Raw genomic sequence first — 14,338 nt, 5'->3', positions numbered from 1 at the left:
GTACCTACATGGCCAAAACTTACACCAGACCAGAAATTAAGAAATTTAGATCTTCATCATCTTCAGCTAGTTTTGAATGGCTTCTGTATGGAGAGGATGTTGAGCTTGGCCACTTATGTAAATTGTGCTGTTACATTTTCATTTGAATCCAGTACCACTTTTATAAAGGGGTTACACTGCAGTAGGTCGAGATTCTGCCAAATACATCCAGGAAGTGAAGATCTGCATTTTATCAAAGTGCCCCAAAATGATAAGCCAACAGAAAGTGCGCACGTTTTTAATCCACTAATGGCGACCTAGAGAGAAACGTATAAATAAACTTAATCGATTCGAGTCTATTTCGATCTATAAAAGCGGATACACGATCCATTAAGGCGTAGATGAATCATAGGTTGGACTCCCTTGTATGGTCAAATCAAATCGGTCGATATTGTGTACAACATTTCAGTTCGGCCTTTATTTGCGATGCGAACACAGCCCCTAGCGCGACATAGGAGTATCGTGAACGTTGATGGTTTTCGAATTACTCGACAGAGGTTGTGGCTCGACTTTAAGTGAGTTTATTTCATTTATCAGCCTAAGATTTTTTACTGTATAAGTATTTGAATGATAAAAAATATGTTTAAATTATTAATAGTCGTATTTACTTGTTAATTTTAAATAGCAATTTCTATACGATTTTTGATACAAATTTGGCACACATGTTATACTTTATATGATAATCTGGATTATAACAAAGATAAAAAATATATATTAATTATTATCTATTAAACGCATTGTGACGTGATTTTCACAGACTGATTACAGCTTGGAAAATAAAAAGTCTTTGTTGTTGTTTGTTTTTGGTCTGAGTACACATAAAACTCAACTTCTAGGGACGTGATAAAACTAAACTAAAATCAATTTATATTAATTATAAATATAATAATAAATATACTTAAACAATAAACATAACTATCTAGCCCCAAAGTAAGCATACAGAGTAGCTTGTGTTATGGGTACTAAGATAGATGATATTATAATATTCATATACATTTATATACTACATATAAATACTTATATAATGTATAAATACACACAGACACTGGAAAAAACCCATGTTCATCACACGAATATTTTCCAGTTGTGGGAATCGAACCCACAGTCGTGGATGCAGAAAGCAGGGTTGCTACCCACTGGCCGTCAAAATTGTTGTTTTATGTAGATAAAATGTATTCAAATTTCAAAATAAAGCGAAGTAAATAAATCTATCGACCCTTCCGAGAGCTCTCGTACTGAGGGACTGACCGCAACCTGTTTAGGGTATACGTACTTGGACACAACAACCGTATTTGAAAATTAAAATGCAACATTGTGACTATTTTTGGAATTAGGTACCACTGGAGAGCTTCTAACAAGCAAACTAAAGTGTAAAATCTGTATAATGGTCATACCTTGTAGGTCACAAGTAATAAAAGAGAGCTACTAAAATGGCTATTTCTACTTTGTGCCTATTTACATAAAAAAAAAGAAAACAAGTACGTTTCTTTTTTTCTCGTAGAATACTTGTTTTTCGAATTCTCATGGAATTTACAATATTATCAAACTTCTATTGTTTTTCGCCTTACCTTAACTTTGTCCACTTGACCTTATTTATTTCATTTTTAGGCCCTCATTAGATTTTCTAGATATTTAAAAAAAAACTACTAATATCAAGTGAATTATAAGCGACTAAAGATCCTATTTGTCGCCGATAGCTTATAGTTTATTGGTTGCTTGCATAACTGTACTAGCCAATGGGGTGAAGTTGTCAAGTTAAATAAGTAAGTCAGAGCGAAGTTTGACTGGATCCGTTTTTTATAAGCTATTTAGAGGCTTAGGCAGATTTGTTGAATGTCTTTTATCCTTGTAAAACACTCGCCAACATACCCAATTATTTAGTAACAATTTCGTCTCTTGTTTACAGATCCTCCGCTCTCACGTGATGGTGCGCGTCGGCGGCGGCTGGGATACCCTGGCGCACTACTTGGACAAGCACGACCCGTGCCGCTGCCGCGCCCAGCACCGGACCTCCCTCTCCGCGCGCCTGGCCCGGCCCAAGCACGACCTGGCCGGCGCCACGGTCACATACGAACGACCAGACCCTGGCCCAACCTCCCTCCAATACAAAGACCACGGCACCTCCCTCCAATACAAAGAACCCAAAACATACGAACCGATGTCGCTTCCCTACACAAAAGTTTACAACGACGACCCGAGATCAAACCATTATTTGTCAAACAACAAATTGGATGCGCCAAGCAGTCTGCCATACATGGGAGATATAGACAGAGCTGCGTCTCCGAGTAGGAAGCACTTGACTCCGAGAAATAGTAGCCCTATAAGAAATAACAGGCATTCCTCCTCGCCTGACAGGAGAACGAAAATTGTGACGTCGAATCATTTAGTACCGTCCCCCCACGCTATCAGGAATAAGAGTCCGAGGCCGGTGTCTCCCGCGCCGGCCGCGGAGAGTGCCTCAGACAATGGGTCGGAGGTCTCAGACGAAGGGTACAGGAGCCTGGGGGTGGTGGCCGGGTCTACACAGGGCTCGCCCTCGACCAAGACGACGAACAGATATTCGCTGCACAGTCAAAATTCCATGGACGACGCTGATTTTAGTGGTAAGTTGTTATCGTTCAGTATTCTGTGGCATTACTATTTTATTCAGTGGCTAGACAGATCTTGAATTTTTGAAGTTATATTTAGTCCAAGCAGATATATGACCCATTGTTAGTATGTGACAAATAAGGCTATAATCAGAGTGACAATTTTAAATGCAAGGAACGCGTCCTCTTTGTCCATTAACTTGACTTTTACTTGAGAGTAAATATAATAAAGAAATAAATGCTTTAGAAATATATCTACATCCCCGGTCGTACGAGAGAGCTCGTGATAGATCGCGACTACCAAATTGATTTATAATAAGTATGTTACTAATAGAAATGCCTTTATTCAGTCGTGTTTTTAGTTTGATAAATTGATCGGAAAGAAAGCACAAAATACATTTGAAGACATTTTCTCCACTTTACTCTTTGTCAAATTCATAGATTTAAGAGTCGGTACAAGGGACATAAGTCAGTTTGCTTAATCTGAGAAGAAATGCCTACTTTTACTTTTAGCGATTAACAATTTAACTAACGAAAGTTGAGAAAATGTTATATTTATGTAGAAAATAGTGTTATCTGTATTTTGTATACACAATTCTAATATTTACCCGTAAAATGTGTATGTCACAGCTTTCCTGTCGCATTCGATTGTACAAATATGTGCAATTCGTACACAAAGACAACGTGTCGGCAACTTGTATTGCTAGCTGCTGGTTACGATTTCTACTAATATCAAAATAGGTGTTACTATGTGGAAATTCAGCCTCGTTGCTTACAGTGGTGACTATGAAATATAAGCTTTTCTATCTTCTGGGAAATTCTGAGTAGGAATTCACAACCCCTTCAAGTGGGTTGTGAATTTCTACTAGAAATTTCTGCTTGTTACACCTCCCTGCCACTTAGAAATTGTTAATCTGTTGGTCCCGACCATTATCATTAACATGTGGTACTGATCACAGTAGAGCAGCATCATCAATATCAATACAAATTCGGCTCACTGCTGAGCTCGAGTCTCCTCTCAGAATGAGAGGGGTTAGGGCAATAGTCCACCACGCTGGCCCAATGCGGATTGACAGACACACACGCAGAGAATTAGGAAAATTCTCAGGTATTGAAGCAGCATGGTAGGTGTAAATTTTAAATCCCCTCTTCTTTACAGGGGGAGTTCTGGCTCTGTTAAAATAGACTTATAAAATGATGTGGGAATCCAATAATAAATTATTTTTAGCATAAACTTACCTGTAAGAATATGCCAAGCGAGGATCTCTGTAAGCGATGGATTCCCACTTGGGTACCATCAAGTGGCTGTCAATGATACGAGTAAAATATTACTTGTTGCGATGTTGTGATGCTGAAGTTATATTCGTAGAAATGGAATTCAAATCAGGTGATAAAAGCAAACAAAACGATTGAACATGCCCACGTGCGCGTATAATTAGGTTTTCTAGTAATTACTAGTCGCCGTTGCACTGAAACGTCGGAAAACTGCCGTCGAGTCGTGTCCGGACGGAACGGAAGCAGAACCGTTTCAGAATTTCCTCTTTGCAACACGTTCGTTGTTTGACTTGAATATTTTGAGCGTCATAGCCATTTGGACTAGTGGTGTATAACCAAAGTACGAGGTGCGATATAATATTCCTGAGTTCGATCCTGGGTAACATTAGAAAAACATTCTACCCCCCGGTGACGCCGCTCCCATTAACAAGCCTACTTACACAATCAGAAACAGAAAGAAAAGTTGCCTATGTTAGATTTATTTCAGATGGAATAAATGGATTAGTTAAACTTAACTCTTTAAAATACTTATTAGTTTAGATTAGGCATAGTAAACTCCTAGTTCATGCTTCACTTTTTTAAACTTTCACGCGGACGAAGTCGCTGGCGTCTGCTTGTTTATTCATAAAGTTAAGATCGTCATACTCTTATTTAGGCAATGTCACTTGCTGCTGAGGCGCCTATCGAACAATGCGTCCATACAAGACTCCATACAAATCCATACAACACTCCATACAACTCCATACAACACCATATCAAGGTCCACCAAGTGTAGATAATTTGCGCACGGACGGTCGTTACGTAGTTAATAGTTGTGCGTAATCATAACGTATGCCTCCGACGTATGTAAATAAACATCTAGAAAAATTTATGTGAATACAAATTGGCCACCACATACAAACCTTAGTGATTAGCTTCGTGTAAATCTGTAGAGTAGATATGTTGAAAGAAAGAACGAAAGAAAATAATTATAAAATACAGCGAAGAGGTGAAAAGCGTGGTTCTTCAAACCCGTTTATTTCGTATTATTTTAGATATCTACTACGGATCATTTTGTTTCTGACGAGTGTTCATCGAATTCTTAATCACCTAGACCTATTGTTTTATGTAGATGATAGTTAACAAAACTACACACAAATTAACCAAGGCTCTATTCAGAGTAGTCGCTAATTTATCATTCTAGTTATAACAAAGGACTTTAAAACTTCAATCTAAACCGAGTTACGTAATCGAAATTCGAAACCGAAAATAAGACGCAAGTGAAAGGACTAAATGAATCGAAAGCAAAACTTAGGTCCTTGATGGGAACAATAGCTCACCATTTTAGTGCTCCGAGCATTTGTGATAAATTGATCCCTAATACCTGATGTATAGGGTTCAAAATGTTTGCAAAAACGGGAATGGGAACTCGTTCAAACGTGAGAGTATTTGAAAACATGCGGAGGGTGAATCAACGTTTGAACGAAACAATGTGGCACCAAATATGAGTTATGTTGTGTGGTTGAGCACATTCAACGGCTTGCAGAAGGGCTAAAGAATTTACATTTAGGTACTACTTACGTAGAGGTATATCTAGAAAACGGAGAACAACGTGTTTTTACTACAAGGAATTTCTGTGAAGTAACGTTGGTTAGAAATACCTTTAATATAAAAAAGTGCTGAGATAATAAATTTGATCCATTTAAAAAAAAAAGGTTAAATGAACAAGTAAAGTCATTCAGTTAAAACAAGAGAGTGGGTATTAATTAAAATTATTAAAATAAATACAAAATATAATAGCTAAGTTTTTAAGTTTTCTTATTGTCTTCATGTTTATGGGACCTTATGAATTTCAAAGAATAGCTAACCTAACCATAATATCAATTCAAAAAACATATAGATTTGACAACCTTGCTCCGCGACCTCAGAATGTATTTGGCAAAGAAACAAAACCTCACAAGTCATAAGCATAATAGAGCATTCTACGTATCAATCAGTCGTAGGAGGCACTATCGACCAAACCCGCTGTTACCATTTACGATGCAGAGAATGCGTGTGACCCTCGCGTGCCAAAAAGGGCTTACCAATCTGGTTTTAGGCGAGATGGAAATAGATACGTAATAGCTGGCTTAGGCTCATGTTATTGAAGAAGTTTACCAGGGATTAGTTTATTAAACTTCGGAGAGAGATACTGGGATTCCGTGATGAAAATATTGAGGTCCTTCTAGGAAGTTCTCAGTAACTGACCGCAGTTGGAAAATTGATGGTGTTACATCGGTTAAAGAGTTAAACATAATTTTCTACGAAGCAGCATTTGAGCAGCGTGGTGGGTCGGTGCTTGAAATCGAAATAACGTAAAAAAATAAGGAGTCATCAAAGTCCTTATTTTCGTATAACAGGAATGACAGCGGTCACAAGATACTACCCTGTGATACATTCTAGAAATTTAACGTTTGATGATACTTATACTTAGCGAATTTATAAAATTTGTTCCTGTTTTATTATTCTATGACAAGTTAGCGACATCTGCAGGTGAATTGAATAGGTCTCTTATTAATCCAGCACAAAATATAATTTACTATAAACATGATTCATATTTAAACGGAAACCGATGAATTATAGTTTTATTAAAAGATTGCCGCCTATTTAGGCAATGTGCTTAAACAACATTAATCTTATTACATTATTGTGTGTTGATTCACCAACATTATGCTGACAGCAGACAGGTCTTTACGTACCGCAGACAGATTTTGTTATTAATTGGGTCTATTTTTATTGATCACTAGCCGACGCCCGCGACTTCGTTCGCGTGAAACTCGATGTAAACTTACAACTACCCCTATCCTACCCCTACCCTACCCCTTGCCTATCCCTGGCCAACCCCTAGCCTACCCCTACCCCTACCCTACTCCTACCTACCCCTACCATACTTTTCTGGTTGATTTTTTACACCTTGTGTCCGAAAAACCCAAATATCTTACGGAACCCTATTTATTTTTAAAATAAAATTTAGCCTAAGTTACTTGTGGATAATGTAGCTTTCGAATGGTAAAAGAATTTTTAATATCGGTCCAGTAGTTTTTGAGCCTATTCATTACAAACAAACAAACAAACAAACATACAAACAAAGTTTTCCTCTTTATAATATTAGTATAGATAATTAGTGGCTTTTTGGGATACCTTTACTTGAATCACATAAAATTGATACTCTAAAATAAAGATGAGTTATATTTTCGTCTCCAGAACGGCTGAATGGATCTAGATCATATTTGACACGAAGGTTAATTGAAATCTGAAATATTATAGAACTTGAAAGATATTGATAGAATAAAGGCTATTTTTTATCTCGGTGTTTCTATGGGAACAGGATCTATGCAGGTAAAACTGGAGCACAGCTTTATTCAATATTAATTAAGAAAATTAATTTTATGCCTACTAAGTAACTTGTAAAGAAAAAAAAGAAATACTAATGGTTATTGAAAAAACAGATGGCCTCCAACAAAGCTAGGCCTTTCTGCCATTGAACAAACCAACTTGAGTTAGAGGTGTTTGGTTTTACGTATTTTTTTAGCAATGTTACTTGGTGGCATGAAGAATAATAGCAGTCTTGCAATTTTCTTATATTAGCAGTCTAGATGAACTGTGATAAAGAGAATTAAAATTTCTAAACGTATCTGTAGAGGAGACTAAAAAATTAAAAAAAATGCAATAATGTAAACAATCATCTTTGTGTTGTAGAATGTTTGCAACAGTTTGCACACGGCACTACCTGCTACAGAGTCGACATAAATGGCAATAAGCGGCCGACCCCGCGGTATTAGCATATCGACATAATATCAGTTATTCTCATAATTGTGATCTATGTAAGGCAGCGGGGTCCGACTTGATGTAACGGCACGCGCCTTAAACATCTTTGATTATATGCTCGTTATTGTAATTGGATTGTTTTTGTTTTGATCGGATACCCTGCGCCGGCTTAGACAAGTGTTGAAACTATTTGAATAGTCAATATATTCCAGGAAGTTCGTTTCGCTTTATATGTTGTGGTAAGGTGACAAGCGTTTGACAGGCACGATGATGATGATGATGATGATGACTGTCTGCATCTGCAGTGATAACGCTTTTTCTTCAGTTTATACACGCAGTATATTCATGGTCTATCTTAAAACTTTACAATATATTCAAAGCAAAACGGGCTTCTTGGATAATCCATGAAGCCCGTTAATTTTTTTTGACTTGACTACACTTTATTGTAACTTTTGCATTGTTCTTATATACTCCTAGAATATTGAATTCTACGAGTATATTTTGGTCTTTGATTTGAACATAGCCAGCGGTAGAAATATAGTCACCGCGGCATACTATCAAAATGAATTTCTTAGTATTGGTCACAAAGATAGCATGCATTAGAAGAAACTTAATACAACCCGAGTTAGACGATTCGTGACACATCTGGAGTTGGACGATTCAAACATTTTATTTATATGTATAAGTTATACTAGTAACGCAATCCACTGGGATTGCGTGTCAACACTTATTTAACCTAAATATCCAAGAATATTTTCCATAATTAGCCTATAGATTTAAGAAGTAACTGCTGCTGACTACTTTTCTATAGGTACCCATCACTGACATGAAATATTTTTCCTTGTTTCAGAGCGTCTCGATCACGACGACGGCTGTCACATAGATAAAAGCGACCGCGTCGACGACTACGTCAGCCTCAACACCGGGCTGCGCAAGACGGACTTCTCTGACACCTTCTACGGCAGCAGGAAGAACAGCGCAGACGACAAGTCCAACCGCGCCAGCCCCGAGTGCATCGTCAGCCACGAGAGCAACGACTCGCCGAGCAAGAGCCTCAGGCCCGCCAGGGAAGCCACGCAGTCCCCCGTCAAAACCGTTCGGAGTCGACAGGTTTCCAGGATCCCCCACTCCCCTGTCAGAAACAGGACGCCCAGCCGAGCAAATACACCTAGCCCCAAGCACACCCCCAACCAATCCTCCCCAAAACTGGCCCCCAAGCTACCACCCACTTCTCGCAACACTTGGGGAGGCAGAACCGCACCGAACCAAGCGAAAACAAAAGCCAGACCCGCCATCGGAGCAGACACGTTTGAGAATCCCAACAAATCGCCGAAAACCAAAACAAAAGCACCCCAAAATGAAGCTTTCAAAAGGAATTCACCATTGAGGGCCAGCAGCGCCACTTTGCGGTCTCCGACTCACCAGAAGCAGTTGAGTCCTCTTTTAGAACAAATTTTGAGATCTGCAGAATCTGCGAAAGATGACGCGTCTGTTTTAGAAAAAATGAAGGAAATCATCAGGTCTTATTCGAAAGGCGAAGACTCTGTGTCCAGGGCTAGTTCGAAAGACTCCGATTACGCCGACTTTACGTCCGCTTGGGTAATGTCAGATGGAAAACTGGAGCGGTCGACGAGTACTCGGCAATTGGCTGCACCCAGGAAGGATCCTAGGAACGGTGCTTCTAGAATACCAGCGCCAGTGGCGTTAGGCTGCCGGCGGTCTACATCCACTTCCCAATTCCAATGACCTGGCGAAGATCAGAAGAAAAAGACTGGTACTAATCCGATTATGGTTCGAATCAAAAGTGATTGAGTGATTTTAGTTGATATGGATAATTTTTATAGGAGTGTGGTGAAAAATCTGAAGAAAATGAACGTTCTATAGGGTAATCATTTACAATGATTATATTGGATCCCTGATCTATAGAATATATTTATAAATAAAAATATCCCTGTCATATCTTTGCAAAAGTAGATGTTTGGAATTATATTAATGAAAACATCAAACTATTCGAATTTCGATAGAAATTTATTTAGATTTCAATATTTGATATTCTATTTAGAATAGTTTTTCACTAATGTAGAATTGATGATTCGTAGATTCTAATATAATTGACAATTTATATAAGGAAAATGATATAAAAGATAAAAAAGAAAGTAGATAAGAGGGATATGTTATAAAGCAAGATGGTGCTAATTATTAGTTGGTTGTTTAGTTAGATTATTATTTTATAATTTGCGAAACATAGTAATGAAAAAATAAATAAAAATTAAGTTAAGTTTGTCTATTGGTATTAATAACTAGATTTTCCCATGACTTTACCTGGTTAAATTGGGACATTTAAAATGCCTTTAGAAAAATAAATAGTATAGTCTATATGACACTACTTCTTTGGCATTTGAAAACAATAAATTGAATATTTGGTGTCAGTTAATAAACGAACAGTTTTGTTATATGTGGAGACATATAGCTGAACGAGTTGTAACATATATTAATTAAATATATTATTTAAATATGTTTAAATAATATACGCTGAAGAATTTTATTGCAAGACTATATTTGCATTACAAGTTATTATTAAGTTTAATATAAAATTTAAGTTGTAGGAACTTTTAACAATAATTCCCGGCATATATAATATTTTAATTTAAAAATGTCATTTTAATTCAATAATTTAAAAATGATTAGCGCCGGGAGATTTGGCAATTATTCGTTTGTAGTAATCTCATTAATTTTCTCTAAAAGTAGGATATGAAGGGTTTAGAGCTTATAACTGCACGTTGTAGGTGTTTAGATTTAGTGAGTAAAATTCGGTAGCGTTTCCAGATTCCTCGTCTTTTGTAATTGAAAATCCAGACATTTTGGTAATTTGATTTTGGTACTTTTTAAAAAACTCCTTTGACTATACTCTAAAATTAGAATTTTAAATAGAATTGAAACGTAATATGCGTACCTTATTCGGTATACGTAAGTGATTATGGCAATATACCTAAATTACCCAACTAAACATTAAGGAATTCGCCGTCCTCATTCGAAGAGTCGTTTCATTCATTGTAAATGTATAATTTAATGTATAATTAAATTAATGTTTGATTCGACGCGAATGGATAGACAAAAGATTAAACAGTCGTTGTAGAGGGTTAGTGTTAAATTCCGTATAATGAAGAAACAATAAAAATATTACAATTATGTTGAAAAGATGAAGAATACAGATACATATTTTTGTAACTTTGATATAGATTTTTACACATTTGAGCAAATAAATCGACAAATAAGGCTTTACAGAAAAACCAAGGTTGTGATATATAATCGAAAGTATAATTTTCTTAAATCTGTACCTAAAGCAGATAAAATGAGAAGTCTTTTATTTGCTCAAAAGTGTATTTTAAAAAAGCATAGTGCAAAATTCTTCTACAAAATTCTACTTCCTTGCACTGGCGAATAATTCAATCACTATTTTTGCCTACTAGTGTTTTATCGCTATTGTAAAGGTTGACATTAAAGAGAAGATTAATTACTTACCAATATTTGTTTGTGGTAATATTTTGTCATGAAGTTAGTCTTATTTCTAAAATTTAAATATCTAGCAGGCAAAAATAGTAATAATTATAAGTCATAACAAAAAAAAATCAGCTTACTTATACTTTTATCGGAGTTGAAAGCTATCTAGCCTTTTGACTTGTGTTGTTATACTATGTTGAAAATCTGCACTATAATGCTCTGCCCAATATACTTATTTTAAGGAAAACGTAACATAGCTCTGGTCGATCACATCTTGTTCGAATTATCTTTAGATGATCTGGAGTAATAAGTTTGATAAAACTAATTATCTCTTTGTTTCTATGAGTGTATCTATTTTAATTCCAGAGTTATTCATATGGCTTAATTTTTTGTACCTAATGTTTTAGTTCTTATATTCATTTGTTTGATTTTTATTAAATATTTTTTTATAACTGTTAACCAATATCCAAGTTTAATAAGTTTTTACTGGTTAAGGCTTGATTTAATAAATTCTTTCAAAGCATTCAAATATTATGATATTTTTGCAGTTTTAAATACACTCATAGATTCAAATTAATCAAAGGTTTAAATCGAAAAGATATCGACGCCTTAATGTCACGGAATTAAAAGGTGTCGTGTATCGCCGATTGATATCTTTGAGAGAATCGTCATGAAAGCACCCCACGCTCTACCTCGCTGTCACAACATTACCAAACGTCATATTTATTGATATAAATCATAATTTAAGTTATTTTATAAGATTTTTTACGAGAATTTTGTATTGGTTAGTTATTAGTTTGGTAATGTTGTGACAGGGGGCGCTCGCTTAGCAACTTGGAGGCTAAGTTTAAGTTAGTATAAGTTACTGTTTCTTCTACGTACGTTACCAGTGACTATGCCATAGAAATTTGTTAATTCACTGAATAAATCATTAAGACATTAATGGATACATTGTTGTTTTTATTTCCTACATATTTAATACCCATAACTCTATACATCTAATGCGGTGTTATGTGAGTAGGAACTAAGTAGGTTAATTATAGGTATTATAAAGAGGTAAAGTTTGTTGTATTGTAGGGGGTAATCTCTAGATTAATGAACCGATTTTCAAAACTCTTGCCACTAGAAAGCTACATTATTTGTGAGTGTCAAAGGCTATATTTATCCCCGTATTCTCACGGGAATGGGAACCACGGGCGAACCGCGGGACATCGGCAAGTAGGAACATAAAGTGCGAGCAAAATGAGGAAGCGCCTGCAATAAATTCAACCGCAAATAATTAAATCATAGGTACATTATTGAAGTTGAAGCTTCGACTAATTTTTGGGCATCTTGGAAGACACGATAACTACTCAGGATATCCCGTAGAATATATCAAAATATTTCGTTTAATACTTGATTTGGCGATTGAGAATATGGACCTTGGAAATCTGCTACTTTTCCGAACTCCACAATTGGCTAACGTACGTTACTTATGACTATAATAGAAACATGGCTGATGATAGGCTTTCACACTTCATACAATGAGGTGTATCTGATTATTGCAGACTCTCGGTCCAATAGGACAAAGAGTAAGGGCTCCCGCACACGGGTCACCGGCTACAGACATAAAACGCCGCTACCGGCATATTTCTTGTAGTTTTCATACATTTTATATGGACTCGCCTACACAAGTAACTGTCACGCGCTTCAGCTACTTTTGTGGCCCCTTCTTGCTTCTTGTAGCGGCGTTTGTGGCTGTCGCGGGCCCGTGTGCGTCGACACTTAAATTTAATACAAAAACCTTCATGAATTGACCATATATATTCTTTCAAAATAAAAAGAATATTGACAACATCAAATTAGCGTCAAACTAAAACATGACCAAAACATAACAACTCTATTTTAATAAGATTTAAATATTAAAAAATGGATTCAAATCAGTGAGAGCTTTTAAGGTGAAAGCCCTTAAAAGATGGCTGAAAAAAGATTTCTAGTACCAAGCACACTTCTGGGAGCCCTTATTCTTTGTGTTGTTGATCTTTGCAACTTTCTTGTCGATTAAAGGACTCTCTAGAGCTACTAGGAGCTCCTGGTTTGCTTGCTAGACTAATAAAGGTAAGCGAGAGCAGGTGAGAGCGTATTTTATGTGAGCCAACTGGTCAGAAGGAACAACTAAGTATACCATTTGAACCTTGAGTTTTTTCTTTAAGTGGCTATATTTTTTAAACAAAGGTAATAAAATCATCTCTCTAAATCAATGCAAGCTTATTAAAACAATATTTCAACTTAATGGAATTAAACCTTGGCGATTTAAGAATTCAGTTGAATCTCAAACCTCAAAATCTTTTGAGAGCGTGCGCTGTGTAAACTGTTGAATTTACGCAAAAATTAAGTGTTACGGAACTCTTCTTCTTCTTCTTCCTCTAAAAGTTCTGTAAAAAGTCTGCGACTGCATAATTATTATGTCTAACTTATAGGGTTGATTCTAAGTAAAAGGAAAATAAATAAATGAGAAAAAAAATCCATTTTGGCCAGGATAGTTACCTAAGTATATGTAAGTAGCTGAGTAGGTACTTGTTTACCTGTATATTTAAAACATTCTACTATTTTATTTAAGTACCGTCTACTAACTTGCAGGTAGTAGCATGGAGTGGGACGGCATATATCTGGGAATGATAATATATTTGCTACTCATCGGATTGCGTAAGTGGTTTTGTTTACCAATTCTTGAAGGTGTTATTTAAAATAGGTAGTGTGAAAATCACAAGTGAAAATGAAGACCGATCCGAGTATAGTAAATTTTATTGTAAGTAATCAATCTCTTTATTATTTGAAGCTTGAAAAAGCTTAAAGCTTGACACAATGAGAAGCTAGGAGTAGGTATAGACTCTATTGGAATGGAGTATTAGGTAAGGACTAAGGAGGGAAAAAGGGAAGAAGTGAAAGGAATAGACTGTACTTAGGGTAGATACGTGTAAGTATACTCCCATCGTAAATAAATCAATGAAACTAGGTAGGACCTAATTAAAGAAATTTTATTTACAGTGATTGTCGTAAATGAGGCTTTCTGCAAACCAATTTGTATGAGGAATGCAAGGCTACGTAATGGAGCCGAAGACGAAGAACATGATATTGAAATGAATGAAAGAGATCCCAAAAAATCTGCG

At 36.2% G+C, this 14,338-nt stretch overlaps 1 protein-coding gene across 2 annotated transcripts in view; it reads left to right on the top strand.

Moving 5' to 3' along the window:
• LOC112048631 (GAS2-like protein pickled eggs) overlaps positions 1-12,138 on the top strand; it is a 139,173-nt gene extending 127,035 nt beyond the window's left edge. For both annotated transcript variants that reach the window (XM_052882989.1, XM_024086250.2), the window contains exons 4-5: positions 1,946-2,642; positions 8,539-12,138. In XM_052882989.1, the coding sequence (XP_052738949.1) occupies positions 1,946-2,642; positions 8,539-9,434 (1,593 nt within the window). In that variant the 3' untranslated portion in view covers positions 9,435-12,138. The remainder of the gene's footprint in view (positions 1-1,945; positions 2,643-8,538) is intronic.
• Positions 12,139-14,338: the final 2,200 nt, after the last annotated feature.

This window comes from Bicyclus anynana, chromosome 8 (assembly GCF_947172395.1).
Source record: "Bicyclus anynana chromosome 8, ilBicAnyn1.1, whole genome shotgun sequence".
NCBI classification, from domain to species: Eukaryota; Metazoa; Arthropoda; class Insecta; order Lepidoptera; family Nymphalidae; genus Bicyclus; species Bicyclus anynana.
Note: the sequence above shows the minus strand (reverse complement) of the source record. Positions and strands in the feature narration are given on the sequence as shown.